General features: G+C 32.0%; 1 protein-coding gene across 5 annotated transcripts in view; it reads left to right on the top strand.

Annotated features, from left to right (window-relative positions):
* TRIQK (triple QxxK/R motif containing) overlaps window positions 1-20,782 on the top strand; it is a 107,475-nt gene that overhangs the window by 51,151 nt on the left and 35,542 nt on the right. For all 5 annotated transcript variants that reach the window (XM_016136212.2, XM_016136211.2, XM_016136213.2 and 2 more), the window contains one exon: window positions 11,962-12,043. In XM_016136212.2, the coding sequence (XP_015991698.2) occupies window positions 11,983-12,043 (61 nt within the window). In that variant the 5' untranslated portion in view covers window positions 11,962-11,982. The remainder of the gene's footprint in view (window positions 1-11,961; window positions 12,044-20,782) is intronic.

Here is a 20,782-nt window from a genome sequence, read left to right as displayed (position 1 = left end):
TAAATTAATTCAGTACACACATGAATAAATGCTAAGCTAGTAGTTGTAAATTTGATGAACAGGATATTTAAATAGTTTTAAAGTACTTCTGCACCAAATACTTATTAATTACAAGGTGAAAAGACTAAATTCACAGTGTAGAAATCTAGCAGATATCACCTTAATCAAATGATCAAAGTTAATACCACTGGCTGAGAAAAACATGCAATGGGAAGAAAACAATATTGCTTCTGTGATATTCCTGTGAGTTTAGTTAGAAAATAAATGAGGTAGAAATCAATATAAAAGAGGCCAGTCATAGGGAAAAATGAGAAATTCAGGCTGGTCATGCTCAGTTAGAATTAGGCTGAATGTGTGATGAAAGGGCTAAGGATGGAGATTACACACACACACACACACACACACACACACACACACACATTCATTCAAGGGAATAAGGAACCTTGGGAGAACATATGTGAAATGGATGTACTATGAGGGGTTGGGAGCACCAAAGTGTAAAAGGCAGATTGAGGAAGAGTGCTTATGAAGGGAGTCAAGAAGAGATCAAGGTGGTGGTAGAGGAGAATCATGAGAGTGCTGGTTTGGAAACCAGTGGCTTAGAGTTTCAAGATCAAATACTCAGTAGTGGCATGTGTTACAGAGAGGATTCATAAATAAGGACAGTTTGTCCCATAGCACAATGTGATCTTGTGATATTCTAATATCTGCAGCAAGTATTGTCTAAAATAATCATATTTTCTTAACTGTAAGGATTCCAGAAGAACTGCCATTCTTTCCTTGTATTGCAACACTTTATGAATGACAAAATTAGTTGAGCTACAGTGTGTAGTGAAAGTCTGTGTGTTTTATAGTAGGGCGAAAGTATATCCCAGTTGGCCCAGGATAGTCCCGGTTTATACTTATTGTCCTGGTGTCATTCTCAAAAGTGCCCTGTTGGACTGCACTCTAGGTCTGTTGATAGAATATTACTTTCATATCTGAAGCTAGGGAGCTTATTGATAAGCATGTCTCTTAGCCAGTTGTTGATATCTTTTATTCATTAACCAGATGCTTTCCCCCCTCCCTTATAATTATTCTAAATCATCTTTCTAATAATTCCTCTGTTTCACCAAACTTTATATGAAACTAAGACTTCATGGGATGTCAATATGCAAAATTCGAAACATTAGACAAGTAATATTGTAAACCTGCCATATTCAAATAAGTTCTTCCTTTACAGATTGGTAAGCTACATGTAGAAACTCCAAAAAGCTTTGTAATAGTAAAAACAGAGTCTACAGTTTTATATATTTGGTTCCATATTATTGTGCCTTTAGAAACTTTTGGAAGTATGGTTTACATATAAAAAAATAACCTTTATTTGAAAGATAATGCAATTTATGTCATTAATGACTTTTTAAATTAACTACTAACAGTTATATTATTAGCCAATCCTAACTTAACTGACCTATCTCCTTTTGCAAATACAATACAAGAAATGAACAAGTACATTTCCCATTTTGCCTAATTTCAACTCTGGCAAATAGTAATGATCATTTTTTTTTTTTTTTTTTTTTTTTTTGCTTAAGAAAATGAAAAGAGAAAACTTAAAAAATTCTCTTTCCTAAATTTGAAATGCCTATTCCTCTGACAATCATGAAAAGTTCAGAATTTTAAAATGTAATTCCATGGGACTGAGCTAAAGTAAAAACCCTTGCTCCCAAGGATGAGCATTATTGATGGTACATGCAAGATGACCTTTTGTCTATTTTTGGCAGTATAAATTTAATGTGTTGTTTTTAAGTATATCTTGTGTCCAGATGCCACAACAATCTGTGCATTAAAAAGGCATTAAATAGGAAGAGACTGGGAAAAATGGCATAGATGATAGAAGTTTTGCTAATCCCCTCTGAGACTACATCAAACTTGAGATGGAAACATGGAGCAAATAGCAAGCAGAGTCATTTGGGGTCTAGGTGAACAGAAGCTCTACAACTAGGGAATGAAATAAGAAATCACCTTAAATGGTAGGAAATAGAAGGTAGCTAAGACACAAGGCTGCCTGGTCCCTAACTGCTGAGTGGGACAGAGGCTACAAGGCTACAGCAGTGGCAGCCAGTAGCTGCAGACGCCTCTTAAAGGGGCAGTGTCTGCAAGCAGACTTTCATGGTTACAGACCTGCTCGCTCTGAGCAGCTGCTCAGGGGACACCAAGGACTTACATGGGGACACTAAGTTGTCAGAGCAAGTGCCCAGGGCAATCCTTTCTATCAGGCAGAAGTGCTGGTAGTACCCATTGCACCTCTGTTGAGCCCTCTACCTTCCCAGTGTGCAGACTCACCACTGATATAGCTGAGACATCATCAAACTGGATATCAGAGGTCGCTCTGCCCAGAGGATTCCCTGAAACTCCACCTCCCTCAACTCACGACCCCACCCAAGCAACATTCGGTTGTGTCCTCGGTGAGTCCTGTGCCACTTGCCAAGACTCACCTTGGTGGCAGCTGATCTTGGTTTCTGGCATTGCCTCTTGAGGCAACTATAAGCACAGCATCTGTGCTGTGGGCCCAGAGGAACACAAACTGAGGCTAAACTTGGCCTGCTACTGAGCCCCTCTCAAGACTATGCTGCTGGACACCTACTAAACAAAGCCACACTAATAAGACCAGGATATTTAGGACCTTTGCTTAGTACATAGAAGGAGGCACAGAAAGGGAACCAAAATGGGAAGATGAAGCCAAAACCATGTGAAAGAACAGAACAGAGATCAAGGAAAAATGGATTCAAGCAATCTCACAGATCCAGAGTTCTAAATGCTGGTAATAAAGATGCTCAGTGAACTTAGGGAAAGTGTAGACAAACTCAGTGAGAACTTTAACAAAGAGATAAAAAACATAAAAATAGAAATGGAAATTATAAAAGGGAACCAGTCAGAAATGAAGATTGCATTATCTGAGAAGAAGAACATATTAGAGGGAATCAACACTGTAGATGAAGAAGAGGACGAGGAAGCCAGTGACACCCAATCAGAATGACAAGAAAAAAAAAGCCAAGACTATAATAATAAGTTCAGGAGGCTATAGGACAAAATTAAATGTGAAAACATCCATGCCATAGGGGTACCTGAAGAAGGAGAGAACGAACAAGAAGTTGAAAAGCTATTTGAAGAAATAATGATGGAAAACTTCCATAACCTGGTGAAGGAAATGGACGCACAATTCCAGGAAGCTCGGAGAGTCCCAAAAAAGAGGAACCCTAAGATGCACACACCAAGACACATCATAATTAAAATGCCAAAGGTTAAATACAAGGAGAGAATCTTAAAAACAGCAAGAGAAAAGCAGTTAGTTACCTACCAGGGAGCTATCGTAAGACTGGCAGCTGATTTCTCTAAAGAACCTTTTGCAGGACAGAGGATTTGGCACAAAATATTCAAAGTTTTGAAAACCAGGGATCTATAAGCAAGAACACTTTATCCAGCAAAGCTATCATTTAGAGTCGAAGGACAAATAAAGAGCTTCCCAGACAAGAATAAACCAAAGGAATTCATCAACACCATGTGTCATTACAGGAAATGTCAGAGGGACTTCTTTAAGAAAAAAAAAATGTATCAAAAACAGGAATAAAGAATGGTAATAACTACATTCCTATCAACAAGTACCTCAAATGGAAAAGAATTAAGTGTTTCAACCAAAAGATAGAGTGGCTGAATGAATAAGAAAACAAGATCCCTACATATTCTGCCTACAAGAGACTCACTTCAGATTAAAATACACACATAGACTAAAATGAAGGAGATGGAAAAAGATATTGCCTTGATGGACCTAGGGGGTATTGTGCTGAATGAAATAGGTTGGATAGAGAAAGATGAATATCATGTGATTTCACTTATATGTGGAATCTAAAGAAGAAAATAACAATAACAAAAGGGGAAACAAACTCATACAGAGAATATTTTGAAGGCTACTAGATGGAAGGTGGGGTTGATGGGGATGGTGAAAAAGGGCAAAGGTATCAAGAAGTACAAATGGATAGATACAAAATAATCATGGAGATGTAAAGTGTAGCCTAAGGAAAATATTCGACAATGTTGTAAAAAATATGTAAGGTGGAAGAGGGGTACCTGATGTAGTGGGGTGACCACCTCATGAGTTATATAGATCTAATCACTATGCTGTACAACTGAAACTAATATATTATTGTATGCCAACTATATTTGAAAAAAATTAAACTGTACAATGTAAATATGAGCAACTAATTGTCTATTATACTTTATTAAAGCTGAGGGGAAAAGCATTAAATAAAAGTAAGTAAAATATTTGTGGGTATTTTTTGTAGGAGCAGAGAATTATGTTTGAATCAACAAATTCTATTAGGTTTCAGGAAAAACAAGTGCATTCTTTTCTTAGAGCAATTATAAACATTTTGTAATATAGATTATAATATTCTTCTACCTTCACCACCTACCCCATACCTACTTCTCTCTCTGTTACTTATTTCTGTTAATGACAGTAGTGTCTGTATAACCTAGTATTTTGCCAAATGTGGTCCATGAAACACTGAGGTTGAAAACCCTGGCAGGGAGTTGGTGCTTGTTTAAAATGCAGCTTCATTGGCTCCTACCCAATCTTACTGACTGGGTATCTCTGAAGAGTGAGGCCTGGGAATTGGTATTTTAATTATTACACACTTTTAAAAGCATAGTTATTTTCAGCTTTTCCTGTGCCTCATATACCCTATCTGGGTGTTCCTAAATTCAAAAAAGTTAAATACCAAATATCACTTCCTTTCTACTCGCTGCATTGCTCCCTCAATAGATTGCCTTTGGAACATAACTGGATTTGATTATCTTCAAACCTCTCAGTCTTTCTAATCTTATTAAAAGGTATCTGATTTGGTTACCTCACTACGCAATGCCCTTTTATAGTTTCCCATTGATTTCAAAAAAAGTCTAAAGTTTCAGATGGTCATTGAAAGCTTCCATAATTTAATCATATTGACCCATTCAACTTCCACCAAAAGATCTCATAGTCCCTGCTCAGGCCTCACATCTACTTTCATTAGTATTTCTCAAATGCTAGCAAACAGAAGAATTAATTACCTATGAGTGTTTTTCAAAAAGTAGTGGTTCTCAAACATTAATACCCCCCCCCCAAAAAAAAACATAAAAAACTGGAAATTCATGAACCGTAGCCCTTGAAATTCTGATTCAGTAGGACTGTGATGGGACCCAGGAATATACATTTTAAAAAGCATCTCATCCAACTCTGATGCTGGCGATAGATCACATTTTGACAAATGCTGATGTAGAGCCTCTAGTCACTCCTGGTGAATCGATGTGCCCAACTAAACTCTTGAGATCTGAGTTTTTCCTCTGAGATGCTGGTTTCCAGGCAACTCGCCCTTTCCAGAGGAACTGGTATTTCCCCTTTTACCCAGGCCACAGCTGAGTCCTGAGAGGTCTGAATGCTCAATGCAGTACTTAGTACTCTATAGTTTTGAGATAAGCTAGTTCAAGATACTACACATTCCTGTTACCTTTATTCACTGTCCAAGATGACCCATTTGACCATTTGTCTTCCCCTGAACCCTTGTGCTTTATTTATTACTTTTTTCATGAAGTAATCTCTTGATATTTCCTTCCCTCCATGTATGTATGTATGTGTGTGTGTGTGTGTGTGTGTGTGTGTGTGTTTATACCCCTCTTGAAACCCATCAATCTTCAAGCACTTCAGTGATTATTACTTTTACCTCTTGACATTGAAATCTGATTCTCTCAGACATATCATTTCCCTAAAGCCATCTTAAGTGGAAACTGTTAACTCTCCACACACCTGTGAATCAAGAGGCTGTTATTTTTAATTTTTATTTCCATATTGCCACCTTCAGATAATTTACTTTCCCATGCATATAAAAATAAAAAAGACAAATGAAATGAACAAACAAACAAACAAAAAACCCAGTTCCTTTGTGGTTTATTCTATTTGGCTATATTGCGTTCTACTGCATTCTACCTCTTTTTACAGTTATCTGTGGACATTCAGGTAACTCCTTAGTTTTCCTAACTTAAAGTCTTTTTTTCCCTAGGCCAAATCCCACCACCATCCTGCATGCCTTTACTATTCATATGTATGATACACTTATTATCCTGGTCTCTTATTTCCTTGCCATAGGTTTTCTTATCACTGGTCACCTTGGATCATAATCTGTTACATCTCTATAATAACATCAATTACCTCATATTTTCTATGTTTTTCTCTAGTACTCTCAATACTTTGGTTATTTGACCTCATCCCAATCTTTAAATTAAAAAATCGATCTACTTTCTACTTGACTCTAAACACTTTACTTTCTTCACTTCCTTCTCTAGCTTTAGACTCTATGGTACATTACTTCATCCACTTTTTATAGTATCCTAAATGTCTTTGTACTACTTCCCTGTCGTGCCTGTCTGGGAAAATGTAAACTTTGTTTAATTCAGCTGTCTACTCCTTCCCTGTGCCAGCAGTAAGTGCTGAGGAGTCAAAAAGAAATATACTATTTGCAGTCATGAAGTTTTCTGCTACCGTGGATTCATGGTTACCAAATTAATTTGGTCTCTTAGTGTTTCTCGTTAATCCTGTTTTCCCTAGACAACTCTTACCATTCCTCCACAGTATAAATTCCAACTTCTGTACTCAAATCTCCAAACTTTCCACCTTCCATTTCACTCTTAAGAAATAATCTTGCTTTCTACTTCATAGTGGAAGTAGAAGTACCAAATAGAGCTCCCTCTACCTTGGGTTACCAAACTTCAAATCTTACTTGTATTTTCAACCATCCAATTTTTCTCTTTCCTGTCAAAGTGCAAGAGGTAGTCTGCTATGATTATTCTCTTAGATCTATACTGAATTCTCTTTCTTCATACCTATTTGGAAACCTCAATCATGTTTTACTTTTTTTTCTGGTATCTTAACCCCCTCACTTTCCACTGGCTCCTTCCACTTATTTTGACTGACTCAAATTTCCATCGATATTCAAAATCAAGCCCTGAAAAGTAAAACAAAACAAAGCATTAAAAAAAATAATTCTGTCAGCCTTAGTTCTTCTTTACATACTATTTTGTCCCTCTCCTTTCTTTTCTTTTTATTTATTTTGTAGTACATTTGTCTTTACTTTTCACCTTTGCTTTCTCACCTCTTATTTATTCCTCAGGCAATAGGGAGTAAGTGTTTTAATGTGTATGTTAGAGAAGGAATGGGGATTATCCTTCTTAAATAATGTTATAAGGACCCATAAAACTGATGAATGCCCACTCAGCTTAGGTCTAAATGAGTCATTGCTTCTTTCGCTCAGAGTACTATTTTTGAGATTTATCTCCATTGTTAAATATTATTGGTTTCTCTGTTGGGTAGTGTATTATGCTGTGTGAATAAATCACAGTTTATCAATTCTTCTGTTGATCATTATTGGAGCTATTTCCAATTTTTTGGCTATTATTAATAAAGATGTTATGAATATCCTGTACAAAGCTTCCTCCCCACCATGGGCATACATATTTATCTCTCTTAGATAAATACCTAGGCGTGGAATTGCTGTTAGTTAACTTTGTAAGAAATTGCCAAATAATTTTCCAAAGTGGTTGTATGATTATGATTTCACATTCTCTTCAGCAATGTTCTAGAGTTTCAGTTACTCCACATCACCCAATATTTTATATAGTAAATCTTCATTTGAACCATACTAGTGGGTAGTGATATCTCGATTCTAATTTTAATTTGCATTTTGCTAATTACTAATGGTGTTGTGAACTTTTCATGTGCTTATTTGCCATTTGTGTATCTTCTTCGGTGAAGTTTCTGTTCAAGTCTTTTACTCATTTTTATTGGGTTGTGTGTCTTATTGCATTCTACATACATTCTGAATACAAGTTCTTTTGTCAGATACAGGTATTATGAATGTTTACCTCCTGTCTACAACTCACCTATTTATTTACTTACTGGTATCTTTTGATGAGAAAAAACTAATTTAAATGAAGCCCAATATATCCTTTTTTTTTTCTTTCATGATCTATAATATCTGTGCTCTCTATAAGAAATATTTGCCTACCCTAAGTTTTCCCCTGGTAGCTTTATTGTTTTTGTTCTTTTTTTTTTTTTTTTTTAGGTCTATGATCTATCCTCAGTTTATTTTTATGTGTGGTCTGAAATAAGGGTTCAGGTATTTGTTCATTTTTCCCATAAGGATATACAGTTGTTCCAGCACTATTTGTTGATACTTTATTCATTTTATTTCATAATATGGCTGAAGGGTGAATTGAAATTACTATGATTACTTACCTGGAACACAAGTTTTTGGTGTTACACTGTTATGCCCCGAGTCGTATCTCCACGAACCACCAAGAAGCCGACACCCATGCAAGAGCAAGAGGGAGTTTATTTCAGACTCGAGTCTGGACTGCACTCCGCACACCTACGCAGCAGTGAATAGGAGGCGGCCTCGGACATGAGGCTTCAGGGGTATTTAAAGGAAAAAAACGCAAGCACGGGGAGCAATGCCTTGGTGTTACAGGATTGGTACAACAAGCTTGACCTTTAGCGGGATTGGCTGGGCGATGGCGGAGGAACAGGGCGGGGAATTTGGAGAGTTACTTTCTATAGTTGGTCTGATTGGCTGTGTGTAGGGTGGGGTGATTGTCTCGCTATCTGCGGTTTTTCCGGGAACTAGCCTGTACCTAAGATGGGATCTTATACCTAAGATGGAGTCACCTAGGTTCAACACAATAACTGCCCTGTGGTTACTTTTCTTATGAATTTTTGTATCAGTGTTGGTAGTGATCAGAATTTAGAAATCACCTTTTTACATATTGAAGTTTTTACATATTCTTTCTGCAGCTATAAAGGAAATAGATTTGGTGAGGTAAAGATGAAATGGTCACTTTTCTTCCTGAAAACATTAGGAAGACTACTATTTATCTCTTCAGTTGTATATAATATAAATTTATTCTTCTTTTTAATGATTTATCTTAATCATCTCAATATGTAATGGCATATACTATGTCAATGTACATATAGTTCACTTGAATGCTGTACCACACTTTGATAGTCTTTCAAATTAACTATTTTCTTCACATTTTAAATATGGGGAATTATCTCTAGAGATCTGAATTCCGTATTCTTGCTTGAAATATTAAAATGTAGATTCTACAAGTGGGGAAATATGGAAGTGGCATTTAAAGTAAATTGAAGAACATGAGTAAGCTCATGAAAATGTGACTGAGCCTGTCAAAATCATAGAACTAAAAGCTGGATTTTTGGTACATTGGAACATTAGTAGGGAATGAATAAGAAACCTGGGTCATTAATGGTTCTTTATACTAAGGATTTTTGCTTTATCTAGGAAATAGGCCATCATTTGGATGAAGTATGTTAATTACATGATCAGTTTTGAATTTTTAAAACCTTCCTTTGGAAACAATACATAATAAGATCAGGGATTAGTGTTTTCTTTATCCACTACTTTATTCTTCCCATCATCTAGCATGTGGTTGTATTTTCATGGTTGGTTTTCAATCATGATCCAGCCATAACCAAATATTTTTTTCTGCTTATTTATAACTTCATACTTAAGTAAGAGTTTTCTTAAGTAAAGGTCTATGTTTTAGCCTTAAAAACTGAGACTATTACTTTTTCTGGGGTTGTGGGTTGTGGTTTTTTTTTTTCTTTTAATTACCTGTTTTTTAATGTTTGTATTTTAATGTCACAGTCTGGATTGAATGCTTTTTCTGGAAGCAGGGATATGTGCTTCAATTTTTTCTTTTATTTCTTTACTCATTCTTTCTAGATTTCATAGAAAATGTATAAATGAGCAACAAAATAACTTGGTCAAAATGTAATTGACTTTAATACTACCTTTGTTTTTAAAGGTCATATATTATGCTTAAAAATACATATGGTAAATTGCTATACAGTTTAAGAAAGGATATTAAAAACAAAACGCTCTTTGATATTGTCTTAAAGAGTGTAAAGTTTTCATTAAATAAAAAATTAATTATGAAGTATTTTAATATTCAATTTAGATATTAAATAAAATTAGCATTTTCTTCCTTAAGTATGTGTTATCAAGTTTCAAGAATGTTAAAAACTTCTCTGATGATTTAATCTGAAATTCTTACAGCAAAATTCATAAATAATAAATATTATCTTATTAATCCATATTTTAATTTAGCTAGGTCTCAGAGCAAGTTAGCTCCTCAGAGAATGTGGCGTTCTTTATAAAAGAAGGTGATGAGATGTACTTTCCAAGAAATTAAATTGTGAAAACAGTCTTGGAATTGTACATGCTAATATAAATCTGTTATTCCCTTTCCACATCTATCACAACACATTTTAAATTGTGGCTGATCTTATATGCAAGTAGCTGTCTTATTAGAAATTGAAGCTGTATGTGCTAATGTCTCCCTGGATTTCTTGGGAGTTTGCTAATAATCAAAACAATAAAAATAAATGGTGATTACTTTCAAGGCTTTGAAGAACAAAGAAAAGTCAGAACATTTTAGAGATTCTAGATGCCTGAGGCATTGACAGTTTACACCTTACACATGAATGGATATCTCTTTAGTTCATTTAAAATAGCCTCAATGTTTTTATTAGGAAAGTAAAAGTTTTTTACCTTCTTGTGTTTGTTGCAGCTAATAAAATGTGAATCACTTGTACATGTGTGTTCTCTAGGCACTTTTGTTTCAACACTTTGCTTAAAGAATAGAATATGACAATTTCAAAGACAAGAATAAAGTTTAAATTTTCAACATTGTAATGTTTGAAATTTCACTTTTATTTCCTACTATTTGGCTTTTAGAATTTGACTTTTCCAATCTTGTTGTCTCCAAATTATTGAGTTCTGTATTCTGTTATATTTTTGCTTAAACAATGCTCTCATTTCTTGTCTGACCTCATCTTTATCTTGTTCTTTACTAGAAGCAATGAGAAACAACTTCTAGGCACCACTCTGGGGAACACTTAGGTTTGTAATAAATAGACCCCACAAATGTATAATGACTCAATGATTAAAAAGTTCATTCCTTTTTTAATAGAGTGCATAGATGGTAAACAAGTGAGAGAGAGTACCCTCCTCCAGCCCAGGCTGACTAAGGTTCTGTGTTCCTACAAAGGTACCCCTAGGGTTTCTGTAGGAATCATTTCCATTCTAGCCAATTAGAAAGGTAAAGAGAAAGCAGGATTCAACAAGGGAGATTTTTAATGATCAGGTCTGCAAGTGACACGTCACTTCCATCCACACTTTCTTGACAAAAACTCAATTACGTGTTTGAACTGAAGCTAGGAAATACAGCATGAATTTATGCAGGAAGAAAAGGAAAATTTGGATTTTGATGAGTAGGTTGTCTGCCACAACATTTAAACTCAATAAGAATAACAGGATTTGAAAGATGTCTATTAAATCAAAAAGTACATATAATGTAGTAAGCATGAAAATATTAGTAAATGGTAGTAGTTTATACTGTGTACAGAAAGAGGCAGAACTAGAACACAGATTCCTGCACTTTTATTACCTATGTCATGTTTTTTAAAAGAAAATAAAAAATACCTGAGATTCAAACTTTAGCCTTATTGGGTAGCATAGTAGGTAAATGGAAGAAACATACTATTAACAGCATGCGTACAGCCTCAAACCATCTGAATAAATAGTACGCGATTTTCACATTTTCAGATAACGCTCTCTACCAGTGTGGTTTGATTGAGTATTGATAATACTTGATAAAATGTTACCAAGAACAAATGATTGGGAAATTTAATTACCAGCAATTGTACACTTGATAATGTATTTGAAAGAATTTTGTATTCTTTACTGGTATCTAATGGGAATGTCAAAGCCATTTTTACCCATTGCTTTAAAAATGAATTCTATGGAATAATTATTCTTGAAATTTGTAGATACTCCTTTTGATTGTTTAAGACTTCATCATAATTTTCTTTCTTTGCAGAAAGCATTTTGGAGATCAAAGATGGGTAGAAAAGATGCCTCCACTGTAAAACTTCCTGTTGATCAGTACAGAAAGCAAATTGGTAAGCAGCGAATTCCCTTTGATACATTCCTGCAAATTAAAATAAAGAGAAAAAGCAATTAAATGTGGTATTAAGAAAGTAACTTTTCCTTAATACATATTGTAAACAGAATATAAATAATGAAAGACTGTATATAGAGTTTTTAAGAAGTAAAAAATAAGTGCAGACTTGCTTACCAATGGAGAAATACATTACATGTACTTGTGATTTTCAAAGCTCTTATAATTTTTATTAATTTAATAAAAGCAAAAAATATTTTTATTTTATTAAGGCTAGATGTTTTTTAGTCAGTATTTTAATATTATAATCCATTACATCTTTTATCCATGTAAAAAACTTTTAATTCTATTGTCTATTAACAAAAATTTGATAACCCTAAAATTCTTCATTAAAATTTTACCTTAATAAAATGGTGGACTAGAGGAAAGTCCACTCATCAGCACAGAAAGATAACAGAAAGCTTATCTGTTTTAGACTATGCTCTGGATGCAGGATTTTCTACCCATTCTTTTCAAGAATGTATGTAATATTTACAAAATCCTACAACCACAACTTTGTACGAAGTGTAATAAAAGAGAAATCAGAAGCGAAAAAGGTGATTTCTCCTTTCACACTCCTGCCCTCGTTTTTCACATGTTCCTTCTCACTATTTCTACCTGTTTCCACTCCTTTGGAAATTAAAAAAAAAAAAAAAGTAAAAAAAACTCATAAAATGAACGATAAAGACATTGCAATAAAAGCGAGACAATAAGTAGAAATAATTAATACCAAAAGAATATATACTTATTTCATAAATATGATACATAAGGTATACTCCATAAAGGAAAATATATCTCTGCAAAACGAAAAAGATGCAAAGTTAAAAAATATTGCATATGCATATAACCAATTGTAATTTATATATATAAAAAAATAAATCCCTAAAAATAAATAAAGTGTTCTGAAAACCCAATAGTAAAATGGGAAAACAGATACAAAGAGGAAAATAAAACAAAAAAAAATTATTACAATAAAAAATGAAATTAAAGAGTCTTATGAAAAGATCTAATTCACTGGTTCTTTATCTAACTGGTAGTCCAATAAATGCAAATTAAAAAGTAGTATTTCTTACTAGATTCATTCCTTGAGGGAAGGTTTATGATGTTTGATTTCTTTTGTATATCTTTATTATTTCACTTATAGGACAGCTTATGAATAAATAGTGTGAGTTATTTTGTTATTTATGTATTTAAACAGAAAGATTGAGTTACCAGATTGAAGTCTTTGATCAAGTGGGGTGTGCTAACCACATAAATGAAGAATAATCATATTGTGGATCAATCCACAATCTAACTCTTAAATATAAAATCCTTAGAATTTTGACAAGTATATCTAACCATGTAACCACTTATGCCACTCAAAACATAGAACATTTCCATCTTCTCAGAACATTGCCATCTTCTCTTTGTATCTGCTTCTATTTGGTTTCTACCCAACTTCCGACATTAACCGCTGTTCTGATTTCTATCACTATAGATGAGTTTTTTTTTTTCCTATGAAAAGACTGCTAAGATTTTTACTGAAATTAAATTTTATCTAATAACCAAATTTTAAATTAGGCATATTAAAACTCTAAAGTCTTTGTTCTGTAAACATGACAGATCTTTCCTTTTATTTAGTTCTATTCATATTACTTACAGCTAAGGAAGAATAAGACAGAGAAAGCAGTATAATTGTGAAGCCTCAGACTTAAATTGTTCTGAGGGTGCCATGATATGCATTATGTTCTTATACAAAGTTCTTTTTCCTGTTCACTTCCTCTTGAAAATGTGAGTAGGCAAATGATCTACCTGTCTCACAGGGTTCTTGTGAAATTCACAAGAAGTGTTAGAGCAGTTTGTAAGTGTTGCATAGATATAAGTTATACCATGTGTACTTTGCAAATACAATACTCATGGTCAAAGCAAATATACTAAAAGTGAAATAGTGAGCATATACTTTTGTTTACTCTTTTTAAGAGTTAGAAGTTACCACAAGCCTGAATGTATACTTCTATCACTGATACCATTTCTTTTAAATGGAATCCTATGCAGGTGTTTTCCAGATATGGTCTAAAATACGAAAAAGGAAAAAAAGGCAGGAATATACCAGACAAAATCTGAATACAAATAACAATGGACTGAGTAGCTAGTGTTTTTGTGAATATTAAAGTTATTAATATCTGATTTAGATTGCTAAAAATATTTCACAAAGAATAGTGGTATTAAATATGTATAATGTTTCCTTGTTACTAAATCTCATTATGTAAATATCACATGGTCAGTCGGTAATTATATTTGGCAAAACCAGTGCCATTTTTTGAATGATGATTTTAATGTCATTGTTTAATATTTATCTTTGCTAAAAGTTTTGCATTTTTAATTTTGCACTAAATGATAGGGATTAATGGCTTTCATAAAGCCTTTTTTACAATATTCTTTGCTCATCAGTTGAGTTGACATTGACTGGAAGCGCCTTTAAGTTATAAATCATAGTTTTAATTATTGTAGCATGATCTTGAAATGTATAGAGAGCTCAGATGAAAACCTCATTTTCAAGTCATGAAAGTAAGAAAAACAACATTTGGAAATATTGCTGACTACAAAGGGAAATAAATTGACTTGGGCCTTCTCATTTCTTCAGAAATAATTGTTTTCAAATAGTTGTTACAAGATTGGCTAATATTACATGTATTATTCTAGAGGTAAATGATTTCAAAATTGGAAAATAAGAGAATTTAAAAAACTTTTAATGTAGTTAAGAGAGTTTATAAATAGATGTTAATAAATATATCAGGCTAAATAATATTTATATGTGCAGGTGAGTTATGTAAAAATACAACTAATTATCTGGTAAAGCTATATTTTCTTATGTGAAAGCAGTAACTAACAATTATTAGGCATCTTGTGCTGGGCACATCTTGTTTTATCCTCACAGCAAAACTGTGATAGGAACTTTTATTATCTTTATCATTACAGATGAGGAAAACTCAGCACAATTGGTTAAAGAATTTCCCCAAGGTTCTATAATTGGTAAGAGTTAGAGCCAGGACATGAGTCCAAGAAATTGACCACAGAAGCCCTACATCCGTGGGCCAAAGACTATTTTAGGTACTGGCAGATGCAAAGATAATTAAGTCACAGGATCTGAGTTCATGAAATTATAATAGCAGTATAGTATAATAGCACTACAGCTATCATGAGAGTCTCAGGTAGCTCTGCTCTTAATTTAGAAATACAAAGGCAAAAATATATTTCTTATGTTTCTTAATTCTCTCTATATTTATTACATTTCTTAGACCTTATTGTAGCTTATTCAGTCAATATTAATATATGGTTGTACACATATTTACCACTTTCTTTTTTTAAGTCTCTTTTATGTCCCAGACCTATGATCCTTGAAATCATTTTCTTGGTGCTTGGTGGACATTTTTTCAGAATTTCCTAGAATGTATGCCTACTTGTGACAAATTCTCTGTTTCTTTTATAATATTGGCATACCGTTTTTTAAATACGTTTTCTCTCTTTATTTTTATTTCTTTGTGTGTTCTTTGGACACATGAAAATATAATTCCACTGCATTTTGGCTTTTATTTTTGCTGCTGAGAAGTCAATCTAAATGTTGCTTCTATTAAAATAATGTAAATATTTAAAAAATATCTACTGTAATTTCTATTTTTAATTGATATTAATTGTACTATATCTCTTTTCTTTGCTAATATTAAGTGAGATGTCTAATTTAGACATTATAAGCATTAGCTTATAATGCTTGTTACTCTAGATTGTATTGTTTTTTTTTTCTATAAATTCTACTCCATCTTTTGTGATTCTTTATCATTTTTGGTAATAAGTTTAATGTTTTGCTATTTGTTTTTTAAAACTTTTTTACTAATGTATTTATTTAATGGATTTATTTTCTTCATTACATCATTGGCATCATATTTAGAGCTTTCTTGAATTACTGAATTATATATGTTATATGTAATTAAATAGATATATAAATAGATATATAATATACAGTTCTATATGTATTTTAAATTGATTTTTAATCTGTTTTTGTTTGGAGAACACTTTCAGTATGTCAGTAGCTATTCTTTAACATTGGGATGCAATACTGCTTATGTTAATTGTGGTGTTCAAATTTGTTTTGTACTTTACATGAATGTTTGAATTGTCATCCTATGAGAAAAGAGAATTAAAATAGTCTCACTAAGACTATGAAGAGTATGGAGCTGTCAAGTATTCTTTTCAGTTTTTGCTTTATATATTTAGAGGCTATATTTTTGTTGCATATCATTTCTATGTTGGTATATACTTGTGATAATTCCCCTTTTCTATTAAATAATAACCTCCTTATTTATAAAATGTTATTAAGTTTTTTCCTACAGTGCTTTTGACCTTACATTAATATTGGTAAATATCTTTCTTTTGTTTAATATTCTAGTATTTTTTCTATCTCCTTACTATTATCTAGACCTTAACACTATTTTATGTTATAGACTTAGTCTACAATTCTTTGTTTTTAAGAAATAAAATATAATTTTATATTATTTATTGTGAATGGACAATATAAATAGCTTTCCACAGTTTTATTTTGTGGTTTTTTTTTTTTGTGGTAGTTTTTCCTTGCTAATGTTTATACTAACCTTCTTTTCTGAATATTTTTATAGTTTTACATTTAATTTCTCTCTCTTTTAATTTTCTCATATTTTATCTGTCATATTTGATTTAATGAATTCCAAGTGTATTAATATCTTTATTTATCATAAATGGTATAAAGATTTTTAACTCTTTATATCTGATTACTCATTCCTGCTGTTCATGTTTGCATTACTTCATTTTTCTCTTGTTTTTAACAGAACAATAATTACAATTTTATTTTTAAGTTTTTAATTACCAATAATTACTTAAATCTAACTTTATGTTTTGCTGTCTTTACTAACCAATATATTTTGTGTTTCACATCTTCCTTCTCTTGAAGTTTCTGTTCTTTTGCCTTCATGCAAGTATCTATTAGCGGCAAAATTCTCAGTGTCTGCTTACAAGACAGTATTGTTACATTGTACTCATGCTTGTATTATAGTGTAGCTGGGTATAGAATTCTAGTTAACATTTATATCTACTCAGAATTTTGAAAATAGTGTTCTATTCATTACCTGTTCTAACATTTTTGATGAGAAATGTTGTCATTTCTTTTAGTTATACTTTACTCTCCTGTTTTTAAGATTTGTCTTCTTTAATGATTTTCATCTCAAATTTAATGCAAATGTTTATTTTGTTTAATAAAAAGAAAAAAAAAAAGCTTGAGATGTGATGTGCTTATTCATCCTAAGGATTCTTGTGTTAAGTTCTGGGAAGACTTCAGGATCTAATTGATTTTCTTTAGTAATGACTGTCTCTTTTCTCTCCTTTTGGAATTCTTTTACATATTAATCAATTTTTCACATTGCAATATCCATATCTCTTAAGATCACTTTTCTATTTTTTCTATTTTTATATCTCTGTCCTATTCTGGGTTTGTTATCTCTCAGACCTATCTTCTCTTTGATTAGAGTTCACCAATTCTCTCTCTCTCTCTCTCTCTCTCTCTTTCTCTCTCTATCTGTATCTCTCTCTCATTTATTTATTGCTATTTCTAATTTGCACCAATGGATATATAATTTCATTGACTTTTTTTGTCAGGTGTAAAAGGTCTATTTGATTATTTAGAATTATTTTTTATTCTATTTCTTTGTCTTTTCTCCTATTATTATTTTAAATATCAATTTTATATATTCCTTCAGATTTTTCCACTATTTCTTCTTTTGGTACCAACTTTCCTCTTTTTTGTGTTGGCTTATTCTACCTCATGCTATTTTCTTCTTCTTTTCCTTTTTTCAATCCCTTTGTGTTTTCTAATTCCGAGTGTGTGTCTGTATTCAACCTGTTTTTGTTACTGTTTTCTCTTTTTGTGAGAGTTCCAGCAGTCTGAGCTGTGAATTATTCTTACCGAACAATGTCTTGTTTACTTACTGACAGTAGGGATATTATAGATTTTAGACCATTATTCTGCATTTATTTCTTGGCCTAATATTCCTGCAATTTGTATCTCATAGGTTGGCTTGGATCTAAAAAGCTTAAGATTTTTATTTCTCATAGGAGACAACTCATTTCTCCATACCCAAAGCTATTTCTCCAAAAAGCACAGATTATTTTTCTGTCTTCTTTGTATGGCTTGGTCAGTTCTCTGATTACCTTAACTTTATCTATATATCTTAGTTTCAGCTCCTTTCTCACAGTGGCACTGTACATGTATGAACCTTAAAAGTCAATGTGCAGCCCTCTTGACATCTAAAACCAGGCACTAATACACCACTTATGCCTTCCACACCTAGGGCTATCAGAATATCAGCTGGAACTAGCTGTCTTGATTTGAAGTTTTTTTTGTTTGTTTATTTCTGGGATTTGAACATTTTTCTTCTATCATAAATGCATGTATGTATGTGTATATCTATAAATATGTACACAATTAATATTTATAGCTTTAAAGAATGGGGTTTATTCCTACTGTTTCTGTATACTTATATAAGAGGAGGGTGCACCTCAGCTCAATCTACCCTGATTTCAGAACTAGAAGTCTTTTGAACATTTTATTAAACTGATTGCATGTACCACTTTCTTTTTACCTTGTTTTAAATATATATAAATATATATGAATAAAATATATAAATATATAAATATGTAAATATATATATATATTTACAGAAAGAATATATGCACATATATAGACAGATATATGTATTAAAATATGTATGCATATTTATACATATAAAACATATAAACATGTATTTAATATGTATAATATAAATATATACACATATAAGTGTGTGTGGGTGTATATATCTATATCTATATCTATATCTATCTATATCATCTATATCTATATCTATATCATCTATATCTATATCTATATCTATATCTATATCTATATATCTATATATACACCTACTGGGATCTAAGCATTCTTTCAGGCAAAAGCTCTAATTTTAGTATTACATACCTAATGATTATCCTTAATGATAGAAGGTATTTAATAAATATTAGTTAAAATAATCAGTAAAACAATCTCCCTAATTCTTATTTAAATTACATATAGCCTTTGTTTAAGCCACTCTTTATATTAGTCTTAAATGTTCTATTAGTTCTCTTAAAATAATAAACGGTATCTTTAACCAATTTGAAAACTTATTGAAATATGCTGTTGTTTAACTTTGAATACAAATTTCATCAACTCTTGTGATACTTTCTGTTGTTTACCTTTGGTTTTATCTCTGAAACCTCAAGGGCACATTGCACGTAGCAGTTACCTAAAATACAGTTGTTGAATTTTTTCTTTTTTGGCTAAGTGCAAACTAACAATTGACATACTTTATAATATTTTCTATTTAACATTTCCCTTCTTTCATATGTTGTTGCTTGTTAGCATATTTAATATGATTTCCTGGAAATTAATTTATATCTCATGACAACTTTTTGGTTTCTCTTTGTAGTAACCCAAATCATAATACTTATTTCTTAGTACTTTGCATGGTGTTAAATGATGGTATATTCTTTGCAATGTATGATTAATGTCCAAGCATTGAAAAATTATCATTGGTTCAAGTTACTTCTATAACATAATTTTAAAAAGTTTGCATGAGATTTCATTCTAAGGATTGATGTACCACCTTCTTCTCATCCGCCCAGATATTTCTAAATAATTTTGAGAAAAATACTTTTTGCAAATTTTACTTCTATAGATAACATCTCTTTTGTTTTTTAAAGGAAATATGTAGTATCATTTTGTAAGTCTGGGTAAATAGAAAGGTGTACTATGCTGATGATAATCCACTAGATCTATATTTTTTATTGTGTTTCTGGTTTTGTAATAATTTTGTTTTTATCAACTTAACATTTTCATTTTGCCTATGACTATGCCATTTGTGATTTTATTCATCTTACAGCTATCAAAAAGCAGACCATTTGTTTACTGATGTAACTGCTGAGTTTCCTACAGGGTTCCACAAGAAAGACTTGACCCTTGCTTTTGTAATGAGTTTTCTACAATACCTGTAGTTTTTAATGTAATAAGTAAAATTTGTGTTCATATGGAATTTGGAAAACGGCTTTATATTCCAAGTTGTATTGCCCTTTTATATGTAATATTGGTAATATTAGAAAAGTAAAATTCCAAATAGTGTTTTATTTTTTGAGGAAGCAAGGAGGGATTTGGAGCAGTTAATGAGAATATATTCTAAAAGTATTGAAAGAAATATAAAAATTTTACTGTTTATTAAAAAGTTTTCATTATGTCAGTATTTTTGGCATGCTGTAAATCACTCTTCTTCCAAAAATTCCTTTTCACAATTACATTTAGATTGCAAATTTTTCAAATATTTTGACTCTTATCTCTTTGCCTTTCTATTGTATCTTAATTTTGTGGTATATATAAATGTACAATAAATTATATATCTTTGTTATAGAGATCAGTGAATAGAATTTGGTAGTCATCCCAGATAGAATTATGATTGAATGTATTTGTGAGATTAAAGTTCTGAATTTACTTTTTTCTAATTAAAGGCAATTAAAGATTTCCCAACACAAATAAAAGACAGTGAATTGAATAAGTGTAGAAGCAAGTCCATTTGCAGGTGAAAAGATGTACCTTTGAAGCAGAACCAGTTGTATTTTTATTGAAAGAATA

Source organism: Rousettus aegyptiacus, unplaced genomic scaffold (genome assembly GCF_014176215.1).
Source record: "Rousettus aegyptiacus isolate mRouAeg1 unplaced genomic scaffold, mRouAeg1.p scaffold_m13_p_15, whole genome shotgun sequence".
Classification (NCBI taxonomy): Eukaryota; Metazoa; Chordata; class Mammalia; order Chiroptera; family Pteropodidae; genus Rousettus; species Rousettus aegyptiacus.
The sequence above is the reverse complement of the archived record's forward strand: the minus strand, read 5'-3'. Positions and strand labels throughout refer to the sequence as shown.